Raw genomic sequence first — 16,336 nt, forward strand, 5'->3', positions numbered from 1 at the left:
CTCCAACTCCCTCCAAAACCAAATTCATAATGCTCACTTTACTGAAAGATTCATTTGCTCTGAAAAAGATAGATCTCTTTGTTTTACACTCCCTGAATGGATATTTATTTGGGATTCCTTCTTTTGTCTTTTTAGCCATGCTATCTCTCCACCAGTGCTCTGGCAGGTGGGAAGGTGTGCAGTTCTTCCCTGAAATCTTTGCATGCCAGACAACTTCTGCCCAGGCAGTGCCAACGCTGACACAATTCACCTTCTTGACAAGACTGTCAGTGGAATGACTGTGCTGGTGAGCAGGTGAGTTTTTGATGCCATTTCCTTTCGCTGATGGATCTTTTCCTGCTTATGCAACAGAATTTATGCCAGACCCCTGGGCCACATCCCGGCCCAGCTTGGTAAGCAGTCTGCTGCAGAGGCTCTGTAGCCACTGGTGTGGCTGGACTGGCAGAGGCCTGACATTGGTATGGAGACAAGGAGAAATGTGGGGTACAGTCAGAACACGTGGGAGTAAAACAGTCTATTGATAAAATACAGTGAGATGACAGAAAGAAAAACATTTCAAACCCAGGAATGTTCTCCTTTGAGTGATATTATGCCTCTGAAATAGAGGTGCTTTCTAACTGTTAGAGAATGTGTCTCTTGTTAGTTTTGTGTTCTCATTTCTTGATGTCTCACAGTGGGATGAGATAGTAGCAAATGCTGAACAACAGGAAACTCATTGGTGTGGAAAAACAGCAGCATGAGCTGTGCACATGCGAGTCAGTGAACTAGCAGCACTGTACTGTCTGTCCTGGGGTGTTCAAGGGTGGAACTGGGTAAGTAGAAAGATGATTTTACCAGGCAATGACCACATATCACCAGACCAGCCTCTAAGAGCAGAGGCTTATGTGGGTCAACCTTCCGGGAAGATCCAGGCAGAATCCTACAGAGATCCCTCTAGGCCTGCATTAGTGGTGCCCATGCTTCCAGACTGGGCACTGCTGTAGTGGTGACTTCAGTAGTGCAAGCGGAGCAGGTGTGTGACTTCAGTGGGATGGTGGGGTGTTAGGTCTTTGATGCGTCCCATAGGGCCATGGAAAAACGTCTTAAATAATGTCATCCAGAAGGCAGTGGACATGCCCTGACATGACTTTGCCTTCTGACCTTTGAGGTACAATGAAGATCTGATTCACTACCTGGCTCCAGTGGCTTCAGGGACACCACCTTCATAAAGCACGTTTTCCATTCTGCAAAGAGACAGAGACACGACTTGTCTCGTGGCCAGTCTGGAGTTTCTGGGGGCCTGGGAGCCTCTATGTAATCATCCAGTATGGGTGGGGGCGCGACACAACTCCAAAGAAGTGAGACCCACACACCAGCGCTGTACTACGGTCCTTGGAGGTTGCACTGAACGAGGGCGCAGCCACTACCAAACGCTGTGAGCCCGAGTACCCCTCATCTCCGAGGTGCCGCTGCGGCACTGCTCATGGCCCAGCTGCACAGGGAGCCCGCGCACCGCTGCAGGAGCGCGGGCACGGATACTTCGGGCTGAGGCAGGAGGGGGTGCGAGGTGCGGACCGGGGCCAGCCCTCGGTCCGTGGTACCGGCAGTCTCTGTGTGATCGGCCAATATGAGCGGGGAGGGAGCGGGACAACTCCGAGGAGGAGAGACCCGCACAGCCGCGCAGTCCCGCGGTGCCCCGCCGTCTCAGGGCGGGGAGCGGCCACCCCCCTGCTGCCCCACGGGCCGGCTCAGGCAGCGCCCGCCGAGACCCGCGGCCGGCGGGGGGGGCCCGGGGGTGCCCGGCCGCAGGAGGGGCGGGCGGCTCGGTCCGGGCCGTGCCGGTGCCCGCCCTGCGGCCGCCGCGGGGGGCGCGCAGCCCCCGGCCCGCGGGCCCGGCGGAGGCGGCGGCCCGGCGTGCTGCAACCATGGCGACGGCGGCGGAGCCGGCCCGCCCCCCGCGGGGCCGGGCGGCGCGGGATTGGTCGGGGGGCGGGCGCTCGCCCTCTGCCCCCTGACCCTGCGCGGCGGCGGCGGCAGCAGGAGCGGAGGCGGCGGCTGCGGCTGCTGGCGGCCGTTTCCTGGTGGCCTGGCGGCGGCGCGGGAGGGAGGATGCGGCGCAGGTCTCGGCTGCTGCTCTGCTTCGCGTTCCTCTGGGTGCTGGGCATCGCCTACTACATGTACTCGGGCGGCAGCGCCGCGCTGGCCGGCGGCGGCGGAGGCGGCAGGAGGAAGGTGAGAGCTCAGCCCGGGGAAGGTGCGCCCGCTCCGTGCTCCGGCGGCGGGGCGGCGCGGGCCGGGCTGGGGGCAGCGCTGCGCGGTCCTCCGGGTGGGAGAAGGGACGGCGGCCGGGGGGGATTCTCTTCACCACCGCTCGCTTTCGGGCGGCGTGAAACTGCCCCCGGTTGCTCCTTCCCCCTTCCCGCCCGCCCCTGTCCAGCCCGCTTCCCGGAGGCAGATGGCTTCTTTGTGGACTTCAGACCGATTTCAGCCCCGTCGCGTCACTCCTTATCCAACTGCGGCCGGCCACGTCCCGGGCCGGGGGAAGTTGGTGCGGGAAGGGAGGGTGGGGAGGGCCGGGGCAGCGCTCCGGGGCGGGGGGGCCCCGCCTGGCTCCGCTCCGCTGCCGACACAGAGCGTCTGCCCCTTCCTGCCTTCCCCGCCGGCACCGGAGTCCTTCAGGCTTGTGTTCCCACCTAGAGAACACGCGAGGATCCGAGCTGCTAACGCATTTTGTCTTTGGATGCATAGCACTTTCCTTTCTCCTTAGCGCTGTGCCTGAAGGATACCGTTTTCCGACCGGTTTTGCAATATTCCAGGAAATAGCCGGATTTGTCATGTTTTGTGTCTGTCGCGTGGAAGGTCTGTCTCTTCCTTCTTATAACAGCTCTTGTTACAAGTGTTACTAATGTTTAAGGAGTTCCCTGTGGGCAATACAGGAGTAATTTTTCATTATTCTGGCCATCGAGTTACTAAGTAGATTTTTCAAGGTGTTGTAGTAATTAATCGATCAGGAACACAGCTGGAAGTTAAGCACATCACAGTTCACGTTTGTGTCAATCAGAACAGGGTTTCGTGGCATGATGTGGGAAGTGGCAACTTTACCCACTATCTATGCTTAGAAAAACGAAGTGGTTTTTTTCTTTTGTGGTCTTCCAACTCCCCTCCCCCCCCTCCCCCCTGTAAAGATTAGCAAAATCAAGAGCTTTTAGAAACTGTTGTTTAAGCTTTCTGTTTTGAAATAGGAAAGGTGTAAAGCATCATAATGACATAGTTTTTTACAAAGAACCCCAGAAAAGGCAAGAGGGCAATTGAATGTAGTGCTCTACAGTTGAACGGTGTTGTTTGCTGTTAATTGCTGCTTCCTGTTAAATGAAAAGTAGTGTTTTGTGGGTCTAGCTGATGTATAGAAAGAGGAATATTTTTGTGTTTCTGTGATGCAGTTTGGTTCATCAATGTATGTATTCTCAGTAAAAAAATGCTGATGACTAGAGTCTGTGTCGGGTCGTGGAAGCAAATACTTGGATGGCTACTTGTATGAGCAAGGGTCTAGAGAATGCGTCACTGCTTGCTGATAATTGGCCCTCTATCCTGTTTTTTATTCTCTCTGTAGCTTAGGAATGAGTTCAACAGGAACTTTTGATGTAATATGTTAAAGTAAGTGTAAGTATGTATTGCCAAATACCAGCTCTTGGTCGTTCAAAGTAGATACAGTAGCAGAAATAGATCAAGCATGTGATAAAAAGTAAGGCAGTAGCCTAAAGCCTTTCTCGAAGAACCACTAGAATGTATTCAGAAATTAAAGGCAATTGTACACTGCTGCTGTGTAATGGAATAAAGAAAAGCTATCAAGGCAAATGTATCTGCAGATAAGGAAATATATTTTTAACTCTTATGGTGTGTTACATTTGGAGTTTCCACACAGATTTGCAATTCTGTTCAATTAATTTTTACTGCTGAGGAAACTGCAGTGTGGGGGTAGTGATTTGCCCAAGGTCACCTAGAAGACTTGGTGAGAATAAAATAGGAAAGAAACCAGTATTTCTGAGTAAGAGTCTGGTATTTAATCTGCTAGAACCTGTTGCTTGTTTATTATTGATATTAGTAGCAGTTTTTATTATGGTTTTAAGAAATCAATGATCCTGTTACTTGCTTCAGTAGCATAGTTTGGTATCATTCTGCACAAAATTTAGTAAGCCTTACTTGTCTGGGTAATTGGGAAAGTTTAGTAAAGATAATTTAAAGAAAATGAGACATTTCATAGACCTCAGTTGAAGCTTAGTGCTGTGTTTAAAAATACGAAAGTTTAAAGTAAAGCTGTGGTAAGGAAGAAAGTAGGTACTGTGGCCACAAGAAACAAGTGGGGAAATTAACTATTATATGTGGATTGGTGATTTAAGATTCTATTTTCTGTCACTGAAGCGTAAAATTTAATCCCAGGCTTCAGCATAGGTTAGCAAATATAAGTAGAGGAAGATGTGTGTAATGTAATAGCTTTTGAATCTGAATAAAAGGCTTATTAACTTAGTGTCAGACACCAGTGTAAAGCAAAAAACCACAAATTGTCCTAAACTTATGAACAGAAACCCTGCTGTAGTAAATTTCTTGATGTGTATGACTTCATGTAGTCCTTACTACTTGCCCACTATTTCAATATAATGGAAACAGAGTTGCTTATAGAAGAACATAACTTTTAATAAATTGTAGTCTCTGCCACGTTCAGTCTATAAAATTACAAAAGCCAGGAGGGGATAGTTCTTCATTTGTGTGAGTAATTTGCATGTTAATTACAGATCTGGTTGTACAAACAGAATGTGTTTTTCCATAAGGATTATCTTTTTTTTTTTCCCCATACACAGACCTAATGTGTTACTCAGACGTACTGGACTTGTTTGATATGACACCCAGTCTTGTGGTGTGTTGAACAGCACCAATTCCCTTTCTCTTCAGTAGAATTGAAGGTGTTTGCCCTTTGTCAGGATTGCACCTGAGTAAGAGAAAAGAATGTTTGGTTTTTTTAATTTTTTATTTGCTTTTCTTATTAGAATACTGTCAGAGTTAATCTAAGCTCCTGCTTATTTTGGTTCTTCATTTACAACATTTCTAATAAGACCTGTGAAGCTGTTTGGATGTTGCAGGGTGTGGTACAGCCTTGATAAAGTTTTTGGCCCCTCTCAACGGTGGTGCAGTCCACAGCTCTGTGTGCAGTATATTGGACTGGTAGGGTCTGAGCAGGCATGAAAGAGTGTAAAGCACACAAAGCACAAGATGTCTCAGTGGTAAATGTATAAATAACAGCAACCAACCAAAAAAACCAGAAAGGTGCAATGCTTCTCGTTCTGGACCTAGGCATAAAAACTGTAGTAGAAAGAAGCGATGTATTCCAGATTTAGAATTCAGTGTGTGAAAACTTTTTTTTTTTTTCTTTCTTCTTGAAAAGAAGAAAAGGGTAGAATCAAAACCTTTCATTCCAGGTGTGTTTGAAGGGGACAGAAATGTTTTAGGGGTTTTTTTCCCCTTCTCCCCTCCAGTGAATCTCCAATCAAAATTATTGTAAACATGGGAGAGCCATGTTCATTTGAATCCTTTTCCAGCTGGGTCACTGGGTTGTAGATTGGAAAGAGTGAGTCTGATTCACGTGTCTAAAGGTTAGAGAAATGGTTGCCATACAGAGGCTGTGACAGAGAAGAGAGCAAGCTGCAAGCCCAACAGTTGTGAGACTGAAAAAAAATGTGGTCTACTTTTGTGTTCAGTAAATGTGTTTTATATTAAAAAGCCTTTGGAGTGGAGACTGGAAGTTCCCTTCTTTTCATGGATAAATTTCCTAACCCAGAGCAAAAGCAGTTCATGCTGTCTGTCTCAGACTTGCATAAAAATGGAGCAGCTCTTACAAGATGGTAAGAAAGCCAAAGTCATCCTGATGTGATCCCCTCCTAAGACTGGTGTGAATTTGTATATTTGTCACATAGGTTTTAAGTTCTTGAACCACTAAGCTCTTGCACAATAGAGTGACTGGATTGAAATCAAAAAGAAATAAAAAAACCCCAACAAAACTAAATGACACACCAAAACCAGCCAAAAACTCCAGCTGATTTCTAAAGAACTTGCCATTCTAGGCATTAAGAAAGTAGCCCCATGTAATTGAGCCCTTCAGGCTGGACAGAGGAAGGTCTGAATCTTATTGAAAGTGCCAAATGCTTTGCTGCATCCAAGAATGAAGTCCTCAGAGGCATCTCCAAAAGGAGACCTGCAGGCAGAATGGGGATTTACTGTTGAAAGCTAAGGCATCCAGAGAGGCCGGCGAGGTTAAGCCACAGCTAAAACAAGGTCTGTAGCCTTCTGGATTTAGGTGCCAGAGTGCTGACAAGCTTTTGCATTTGTTGCCATGTAAAGAATCTCAGTTGTTTTTAAGTGGAACCTCTGTCATCTTCCACCCTTTCTAGAAGAAAAGGCTAAAAGCAGTATTTTGGTAATAAGTGATGGATCACTTTCACAAGTACTTCCTAAAATTAGAAGCATTTTTTTTTCATCAGCTAAAAAAAAACCCCCTGAAACCCCAAGCCTCCTTGAACTAGAAGGTTGTTACTCTCTTGACTCACCAGATTTACTGGATGTAATGGAATGAATTGGAGAAACCTAATTTTTGGCTAGTTGAGCCACAAGGAGGCAGGCTTTTCCTGTGGAACTGGTTATTATCCTGTACATAGTGCTGGTTTTCCCTTCAATATTCTGGTTTTGTTTGGTTTTCTTTTTTTCTTTATTTTGGAGCAGGCTTTTGATAGGTGACTGTACTGCAGCTAGCTGAGATGAAATAAAGCTGAAGGTAAAAGGTAAATACTTCATCTTGAGTATGTGACTGATTAAAAATGTCTCAATCACTGGGTAAAGCAGGGGAAAAAGAAGCAAGCCTTGTAAGCTCTTGTTCTGTATGGATAAAACTTTAAAATAATTTATTTCAGCATACAGAAAGTTTTGGTTTTTTTTTTTTTTTGGAACCCCTCTACTACTTCAGTTACTGCTAAAGGAGGCTTTTACTGACATTATACATAATGACACACATAACACTCTTGCTCTCTTTCTGCATAAACTACAAATCTAGTGTACCTAAGTGTTTTTTTTTCTTTAAGGTTTCAGTAAGGAGGAAAGGATATGTGTCTTAACTTTAGATTCATTAATCTCTTTATGTGCAACTTGAATGTTTCTCTTGAGGTATGTGAAACAAGGGGGTTAAAAGTAACCACTCCAACTCTGCTGGTTTCTTTCATCACAGGAAAGTATTGCCTGCTTTAATTTCTAAATACTGTTTACTTTGCTGCATCATTTTTCATGTAACTTCAGTCCCTTATGTGTTGTGACACTGAATGTAATTTCTGATACCTTGACCTTGAGACAAGTGAAGATACCGGTGGTTAAAAAAGTCAAATTGTCATGTGTCCTTTTCTGTATCCTTCACTTCCTGGAAGGTGCTAGGAGATAGAAAATTATGTTTCTCTCTATAACAGGTAACAGTTTCTGCTAATAGATCTTTCTTTTATATGATTATATAATAAATGGGAAAGAAATTAAATGCCTAGGCACTTCAATAATAAATCTGTCCTCTCACTAGAATGTAAATGTCATGCATGTATATTTTCTTAATCTAACGTATGTCAATTGACAAAATTACAGTCTTGGCAACTCAGTCACTTATTTTTATGGATTACTTCATAAAACTTAACTTTGGGTTTGATGAAAAGGTGGTCTATTGCAAATTTGGTGCAGTCTCTTTAGGTCTGTGGCTGTATTGGGCTATTCTCTTTTCCTCTCCTTTTTTAAATGCTTCAGCAAGGGAGTTTTTTTTGCTTGTTGATATGTAGGGACATTGAGAAATTAGTTCTTTGCTAGAAGACCTGTGTTGTCCCCTGCAACCTGCTAGGTTAGAAACTGATGACTGATGCCAGTGCTATATCTCTTGGATTACTGTTAGCTGTTTGTTTCATTAATGCAGAAGTAGAGCTGGGCCATAGATAGAAGGGGTTGAAGAAACAAGAATGACTACTTTGGTAGTTTAATACAAAATGGGGTAGTTACCCACCTTTCCCCATTATTTTTCTGTTTCATGTGGATATTGTAGCAGTGTGCTGTTCTTCTGTTATTCCATTGCTGCTATGGTCGGCTGCTTTCTGGGATCTCTGTGTACAAAGTTTGTAAATTGTAGTGACGTCCTTTTGACAGATACAGTTTAAAAATAAGGTAGTCCACTAACTAATTGTGCATGTGCCTTACCTGTTTTTGTCCCATCAGTCTTATGATTTGAGGTGTATTGCAAATAAATGCCAGTCATTTTTTCCTGTGTCTTCTAGACACTTCCAAAAATGGAACAAAAAAAGTGATGTAATAGCACTTTTTTTTCTAATTTAGAAAAGGCTCAGTATGACTTCAAACGAAGAAAAAAAATATTACAAGATTCATCTCAATGGTGCTACCTCACTTGTCCTTTAGACCAACCTAGAATAAAAATATAAGCCATTTAAACATATCTTAGAGAACTTATTTCTTAGTCTTCAATATTTTATGATCATTCCACATTTTTCCCTTGGAAGTCCTATTATTTTTTCCTCTTTTGTCTTGCCCGTCCTTTTCAGTTTTTCAGTGTGATGTGTTATCTAAGTGCTTGTATATAACTGATACTGTTTGGTTAAAAGGGTGATATGTCAGATGAGAGACATGGTATTGTCTACTAGCTGCTTGCAATGATACTCTACTACAGAATAGAAGAGATGATGCTGGGTGTCCCAACAAAGTGACCCTTGTTGCGTGCTTAGAAGCTGTTTAAAAACAATTCCACCAGGCATCCTAGAAAATGTGTTTGCTTGGCTTTTGGTAGCTACATGTAATTTATAAATAATTTAATACACAGTACTTTTGTTTAAGTTAAATCTATTTGAAAACATTAGGACACAGTTTGTCCTGTGAAGCTCAGGTGATAAATGTAAACTGCTCAAATTAAGTCAGTGCAAATGACTTGTTTTAAGTTGATTTGGTCCACTTACTTTTCTTAAATAACCTACTTTTGACAGTAGTTCAGCTGTAGTGGCACAAAGCAAGATATAGCCAGGTGGTGTACAGACAGTTTTTTAACTCCCTGCCCAACAGTGAAATCGTTATTAGGACTTAGGAGAGGATGTGTACTGCTAATATGTTGGCAATGCCATGTGTTGGCAAATCATTTGAATTCTAAAAATGAATCTGCAGGAAGCAGTGAGGCATTTGCAATTTTCTCAGGAATGTGGGGCTGAATGTCATTGCCCGAATATATCAGGATATTGTGGAAGTGGAATATCAGTGTGGGTGTTACAGAAGGAAACTCTAAGCAGGTTGTTAAAATTACATATTGCCATCATGTAACTCAAAGTGGTGGTATCTTAAGCTACATAAGTTTTAAAACCTGGGTGCAGTCTTCCATGCTGTTTGTTTTGAAATAAGTAGGGTGCCCTCTTCTCTTCTACTTTTCCCTTTCATTTAAGCTTTCAAAGGAATAAGGGATGGATTGAGGAGGGAAGATGGGGAAAAAAAGTTAAGTGTCCACATCAGAATGTTAGGTTTGTGTGTTTGGGATTTTGAAGATAGGGCATAAGAGAATCTAGCTAACACTAGAATTGAACCATTTCATATTCCCTTTAGGTCCATAAAGTTCTTTCACAGAAATCTTCGTATGGTGGACCTTTCCTGATAAGTGGAAGTGAAGATATTTAAATGTGTGGTGTTTTTTCCTTTACCTCCATTGTTTGGAGAATGAATTTTTTTTTTGTGGAATCTGTATCTCACTGACATATCCCGAGTACATGTTTAACTGTCATTCTCTTAAGTGTTCATTTGCCATGTAGTCTTACCATGAATTAAGCAGGCCTGTACTATTTGTGTCACGTGACAGTCAATAATGATTAAGAAAGTGAAAAAAATCAGCATCTATTTTCTTTCTATAAACTGAATCCCCTGTTGGAATGTAGCATATTTTAAACTTATATTTAGCTTTAAGATAGGCTTTTAAAAATTGTTTATTGGTTTGTGTGTTTTTCTTGGTGCTATCACCTTGAATGTTAAAAGCTGTTTTTCTTCTGCAAGAACAAGGTAACTTGTTAATATGACTGGCTTCTAGTGTAGCCTGTGCAAATTACAAATTCTGATCAAGGCTTTTTTTATTCCTAGTTGACTTTTCATCTGTCTGAATTGTTTTATTTTTCCCACTATCCCTTTTTTATACACTGGTTTTGTTAATTGCTCAGGGTACCTGTATTGTCATTTAAACAAGTTAAAATGTGCTAGTTCAAATAGCTCCATCAACTGACAGGAGAACATTTGTGTAAAGGGACTATGTAGACAGATGTTAGTTTTGAGCTTTGCTTGTGAAATTCAAATGGGAAAAGAACAGGATAGTAAAAGAACAGCAAGTTTGAATTTTAGAGCATTCCATATATCCCTGAAATTGCTATGTAGTGCACATCAAAAGCAATAATTTGGATTTCTCTTCTTTTTAACTATGGTCTCTTACGGAAAAAAAAAAGAGCCTTTTGAAAAGGTTGCAAGTTCAGTTGTTAATAACTTTCCTGAAGTTGTAAAATTGTCATAAAACCTGGGTGCTTTATTAAGGGAAGCAGAGAATAACTAGAGATTCTGCTGAGTTCAAGCATTATCAAAGTGCAATAGACTGCCTGTACTGAGTAACAGATCTGCTTGAACAAAAGAACTTTGGCCAAGGAAAGACTATGCAAAGAATTGGCACCCAGCTAATGCTATTGTGTATGAATTCTCAAAGAGCTATGACTTGATGAGGAGAAAATGTTTTCTCCTTGTATTAAGTTCCAAATGTTTAGCCACCCTGGAGATATGAGCACAGCTGAAATTTGTTACTAAAATAAATTTTCTCTATCTGGCCTGTTGGTTTACAGATGGTCAATAAATACGTGTGTGTATATATATATGGATATATGCTTCAGTGACATGAAGGTTTTTAAGTTGCTTGGCTTTTCTTTTTCTTGCTTCTCTTAAGTGAAATGGAAAAGTCTGTTCACTCAAGCACACTTTGACTCTCTTGAGACCTTGGTAAGGAAAAGGAAAGTTTTCTCCTCGTAAAGTGCTTCATTTGGTAGCAAACTGCTGCGGACTAATGGTGGAGCAGCCTGGATACTTAGATGTTACATTGTTCCGATGTATTGGAAACATCCCTACCGGATATTGGGAAATCCCTGCAGCAAAACCGCTGCTGTGGTAGGTGTGCCTACCAAGAGTGTGGGGGCAAAGGAATTGCAGTATCTCTCTGCTGAAGTGTGTCGCAAAATTAGGTCTGCCTATGTTGTCCAGACAGTGTAATAAGTTCTTGTTATGGGCGGTGGCATGGCTCCTGCTGCAGTGGAATGCCAAAGTCCTTCCGGTTAGCCTGCCAGACCATCCATCAACTGCAGCCTTGGCATTATCTGTGTGGAGCAAATAGGGCTGTTCTTTAGTGCTCTGACTCGTGCTCTCACAACGTGTGTTGCTTTGCCAACACCCACTGAATTGAAGATGTGCTATGTCGTTTAGCCTCAACAAACATCAGTCTGACTGTTCCACCATGTGGAATAGTTATAACCCATATATCCTATGTTAGTGAGTACTTTTTAAAGTTTTAATTAAGAAAATGCTCTTTTTTGTCCCACTAACACAGCATATACCTTTCTTTTGGTGTACTCTGAAAGTGCTGTACGTGAACAGTAATGTAGCAAGTGCTGTAAGGACCTGATGAGAAAATTGGAGTTTGATTCCTAAAAAAGCAGAGTCATTCTTAAGACCTCTGAAACTGATAGATGTCATTCAAGGCAATGTCCCCACCCCATATGCTAACCTGTGTGCCTTTCATTAATAAGTACATCTTAAGAATTTACAGGTCTTAACAGTTAAATTAAAAGGCATTTGGAGTCTGAAAGAAATATTTAAGTAAAGTAGTGAGCAGTGGGCTAGCAACCATCAACACTTCTTTGCATCCCGAGTTTTCATACATAATGTTCAAAAGATGGAAAGGCTTGACTTCTTTGTACAGCAAAAAGTGTGTCTGAAGGCACTTGTTTTGAGGAAACTTTTCTTCTCTATAGAGACATAAGCACGTAAGTGTCATTTAGCCTGGTAGATTCTTAGTAGATAGATTGAACTGAGTGACAGATTTTTGATACCACCCCTGGGTTGTCACAAGACTTAGAAATATGTTAGGGAAAAATGTACACTGATCAGGGAATTAAAAAAAAAAAAAAGTTGAAGGACTTCAATGACTATCAGGTTTGTGAAAGGCTTGGTAAGAATGCAGTATGTCTTGTTCAAGTACAATTTCTCAGTTATTCCTAATACTTTCTGAATATTCTCTAGTAAAATTAAGCAAGAGATTGATTTTGATGGTCATATTAGCCTAGACCTAAAATATCTGTCTTTATACAAAGCAAAAGCCATTTGCTTAAAAATCCATTTCAGTTACCTACTGAGATAACTAATGCTTCTTGCATCCTGGGAACAATAGCAAGAAAATCAAGGCGTTAAGATCAGCCTGCAATCATTTAATGTTCTCTCTCATGTGCTTGCAATTCTAAGAGCCAGAAACTTAGGCAAAACCTGGTTTTATACGCTTGGATTGTCTTGGTGTGTGACTTTCCAAAATTTTTTTTTGTTTTCATTATTATTCTGTAATGGTTGCAAATGTTTCAGATTTGGTCATGGTTTTTTCTTCTTTTAGTTAAGCATGTAGAAAGTATTTTTGACACTTTCAGAGTACATTTGCTAGGTTGTCTCTGTATAAGTAGTCCTTTTTTTGATAAACTTGGATGTTGTTAACATTTTTCAACCATATTGGAAACTCTGGTGAAAAGATACCACCACTTGTTCGCTGTTTAGAGTCCTGGTTCTATTATGCCAAAGATTGAATTGTCATAACAGGTTATTTCTACACCATGAACTTAGAAAAGGGCTTGCTTCCACCAGGCTTTAGATACCTGAGTGTGAATGTTAGCTGTGGTCATATGGTAGAAATTCTCATGTAGTTATCTCTTGGTGTGGCCTTTTGCTCAAAACCAAACTTTTTTTGTACTCAGCAAACTATATTAGATAATTGGCTTTTATGGATTAAGTCTCAGTAATTGAATGGACTTCAAGAAATTTTAATATCCCACGTTATACATCATATGGAAAGGATAACTCAAGCTTTTCAGACTTCAGCATTGAAGTACAATGGGGCCTGGTGCTTCTTGCTAAGCTTGCTAGAGTATGGATCTGGAGCTGGTACCGTCAGGCTATGCAGGGAACCACATCTAGTGTCTAATCCTAGTGTGGTTGATGTCGACCACTTCTGAAACCCTCAGTTCACAAATGTTCAGTTTGATTTAGAACTGTGATATTCTAATGTTTATTTCCAAGAGCAGCTACAGCTCAGAGGCAGGCAACAGTTTGGAAATGTCATGGTATTTGTTCAAATTAATTGTGATTGTGGCTGTCATTGCATGATGTTGTTATCCGAGTTTCTGAGCTAAGTTTCCAATGTAGAAGTATGGAAGAAAATGGATGTAAAAATTTTCTTCTACTTGATGAATATTGTGTATCCTGTTATGACTTTTTTTTTCTAAACTTAGAGAAATGTCCTTGGTGTTCCTAAAGGTGTGTTGAAAAGAAAAAAAAAAAGGTATGTTAGGGAAGTTGTTCAATGAGTCTTGGGGCTTAGGAGTACTTTGGATGTTAATTCCTTTGAATAGTTTGCAATGCCTGAACTGTTTGCTCTTTCAGTTTTGCTTTGAAGATTTTTTTTTTTTTTTTTAAGGGAACTTATTCTTGAATGATTTGGCGAAGTCTTTTGGAAACTTTAAAAACTATCTTAAGAAGCGTTGGTTTTAGTACATCCGGTTTGTGATGAAGAGCAGTTTGTAATGTGTAATAAGCAGGGTGTTGGATGCTGGTGGGTTGTAGGTACTTGATTGTTTTCTAAGCCATTATCGTCTTTTAAAAAAGATGTGGCTGGTAGAGCTTAAGGAGAGCACCACTGTACTTAAGATGGCAATTTCTAATAAAATACTCTGGAGAAACACTGTCATTATCTGTGTTTGAGACTCTAAGCCTTGTTCATGTATGCAAAACAAATGTCTGTAGTTGGCTTTGATTACTAATATTTTTTTTTTGTTTGAGTCTTACATACCATCTTATTTTGAGTTTATTGCTAGCTATATATTTATATAGTTTATCCCCTTAGCTATATGACTGTGTCACTTTCCTCTTGTAGTGTCATGATGCTTTATCAGAACCTCATGGCACATGGTGTATTTTTTTTAAACATAAGACAGGTTTTTAGGTAGAGATTCTATTTTATTATACAAGTGAAGATAGATGTAGAACTTATTTAGGCAAAATGTGTGTGTGACTTTTGTCCTTGCTGTGGTGTTTTTTTTTTTTTTTTTTACTTAAAACTAAGACAGTGGGCTTTTTGTTGGTACTGATAATTTGTTTGCTACTGTTTGTTGTACAATACTGAGCACATTTCTCATACAAGATTCTTGCTTAGATGTATGAACTTTGCAGTAACATAGCTTGATATCTGCAGTTTCAAGTGAGCTGAAGATATTGGTCTGCATTTGTCTTCTGTAGGCTAAAGTAATGCATGCCCTATCTTGGAGGAAGGTGTTAGAGAGGGAGCATTAAATGATCAGTCTGGAAAACCTGATTTCATGTAAGTGTCTTATCAGAATAATTAAAAAGCTTTTTGTGATCAGCTAGGTCTTGTGGATATCAGCTTACTAGCACTGAATTCTTCTGTTAGCTGGAGGAAGAAGAGTCTCCAGTGGGAGAGTTTTTTTGGAAGTATGTCAGTTGCTGTTCTGTCAACTGCACGATGTTTTCATTTAGACTGTTCTCATGCTCTGACTGGCAGTAGGCTGTAGCAGCTGGGATGGCAGCATGTTTGCTTTCTTTTGACATGATTTAGACTTCTTTTTCAGGCTTATCAGTTTAAGACAATAATTGTGTAGTAATTTTTCCCCCCGGTATTTAAATGGCTTTTTGCCATTACACAAATAGTGAAGAAAATGGCAGTGGAATCATAGGAAGTGCTAGTACTGGCTTCTCTTCTGGTTTTGGAAGTAAGAGTTGTTGCTGCATGCCTGAATGCTATTATTTGCCCCAGTTCAATGATCAAGCACTTAATTCTTTTCTTCCACAGAATCACAGAATATCCTGAGTTGGAAGGGAGAAAAAGCTTTTCCCAGGTCTGCCAATGAACAGCAGTGTTTTCCAGTTACTGCAATGATATTAGAATGGATAGAACTACTGGTGAGATGGGAATTATTCCAATTGTGCTCTTTGAATAGAAGCATAGCATGGTATGGGCTACATTCCTCCTGTTTTTTGAGTGCCAGCATGCATAAATGTGTGGTCTTCATTTGTCCATGTTAACCTGAAGATTAATCCCCTAAATACTTCGGGCTAGTATAGCCTATCTCACATGCAGCACTGTGTACTTTTTCAACTGTTAACTTAATTCTGCCTGTTTTTCTGGAAGTGCAGTTCCAGCTCTTATGCCCATTCAAATAATAGAGATGACTTTAACATACCCTGCCCTGTTATTCCTTTGAGGACTGAATATGTACAGCAGAAGTTGTATTAGTTCTATTTGTCCAGTTTCTGTGCTGTGCTCCTGGGTTTGTATTTGAATCTCTAGCAGCTTTGCTCTTTATCTCATAGTTGAAAATTAGGTACTGTGTAAATAAAGTGCTTGTTCTTTTTCTGTGCAAGAATGGAAAGCTACTGATACTGACATGGCATATTCCTGCCATGCAATAAAGAATATAGTATAAGAAGTATTCTTGGGAAGTGTGCTGTCTAACCAAGACCTTAAAAAGATAAAGTTAGATGGACCCTTGATTATTTTCCACTAACTAGAACTCTTATGATCTTAGGTTTAAGAATTAAATGATTGCGTATTGGTAGAATATGAAAAGAAAGCTCAATATTTCAGTAAGTAACTTACAGTAGGAACTGGCTGCTCCTATTTTTGATGCATAAACCCGGTGTTTCTGTGAAGGAAGAAGGGCTGTAGGAATCTAGTAATTTTAATAGTATCTGGCACACACTGACATTTTACTTGTGTTCTGCAACAGAAAAGGGAGAGATAATTATACAGGCTGCTACTTTGTTTTAAAGGCTTAGTAGCTGTTGTACATAATTCTCATCAATTGCCAACAAAGCATCCTGTGTAAGAGAAGGAAGAAATGGGTTGAAGATAAGCTGCAGGTCATAAAAAAAAGAAAGGTATTTTAAAGAAGTGTAGCCTTTTGCTTCCCTTTTCTCTATCTCAGAAAATCATCACAAGCCCTAAGAGAAC

At 41.1% G+C, this 16,336-nt stretch overlaps 1 protein-coding gene across 2 annotated transcripts in view; it reads left to right on the forward strand.

Moving 5' to 3' along the window:
* The first annotated feature begins 2,016 nt into the window (after window positions 1-2,016).
* The window catches only part of GALNT2 (polypeptide N-acetylgalactosaminyltransferase 2), a 95,403-nt gene continuing 81,083 nt past the window's right edge, over window positions 2,017-16,336 (forward strand). Inside the window, exon 1 of one of the 2 annotated variants that reach the window (XM_048297901.1) lies at window positions 2,017-2,211. In XM_048297901.1, coding sequence (XP_048153858.1) covers window positions 2,089-2,211 — 123 coding nt within the window. In that variant the 5' untranslated portion in view covers window positions 2,017-2,088. Of the gene's footprint in view, window positions 2,212-15,243; window positions 15,286-16,336 lie in introns of those variants that run through there. The other variant, XM_048297902.1, reaches the window with a different exon arrangement.

Source organism: Corvus hawaiiensis, chromosome 3, assembly GCF_020740725.1.
Source record: "Corvus hawaiiensis isolate bCorHaw1 chromosome 3, bCorHaw1.pri.cur, whole genome shotgun sequence".
Taxonomy (NCBI): Eukaryota; Metazoa; Chordata; class Aves; order Passeriformes; family Corvidae; genus Corvus; species Corvus hawaiiensis.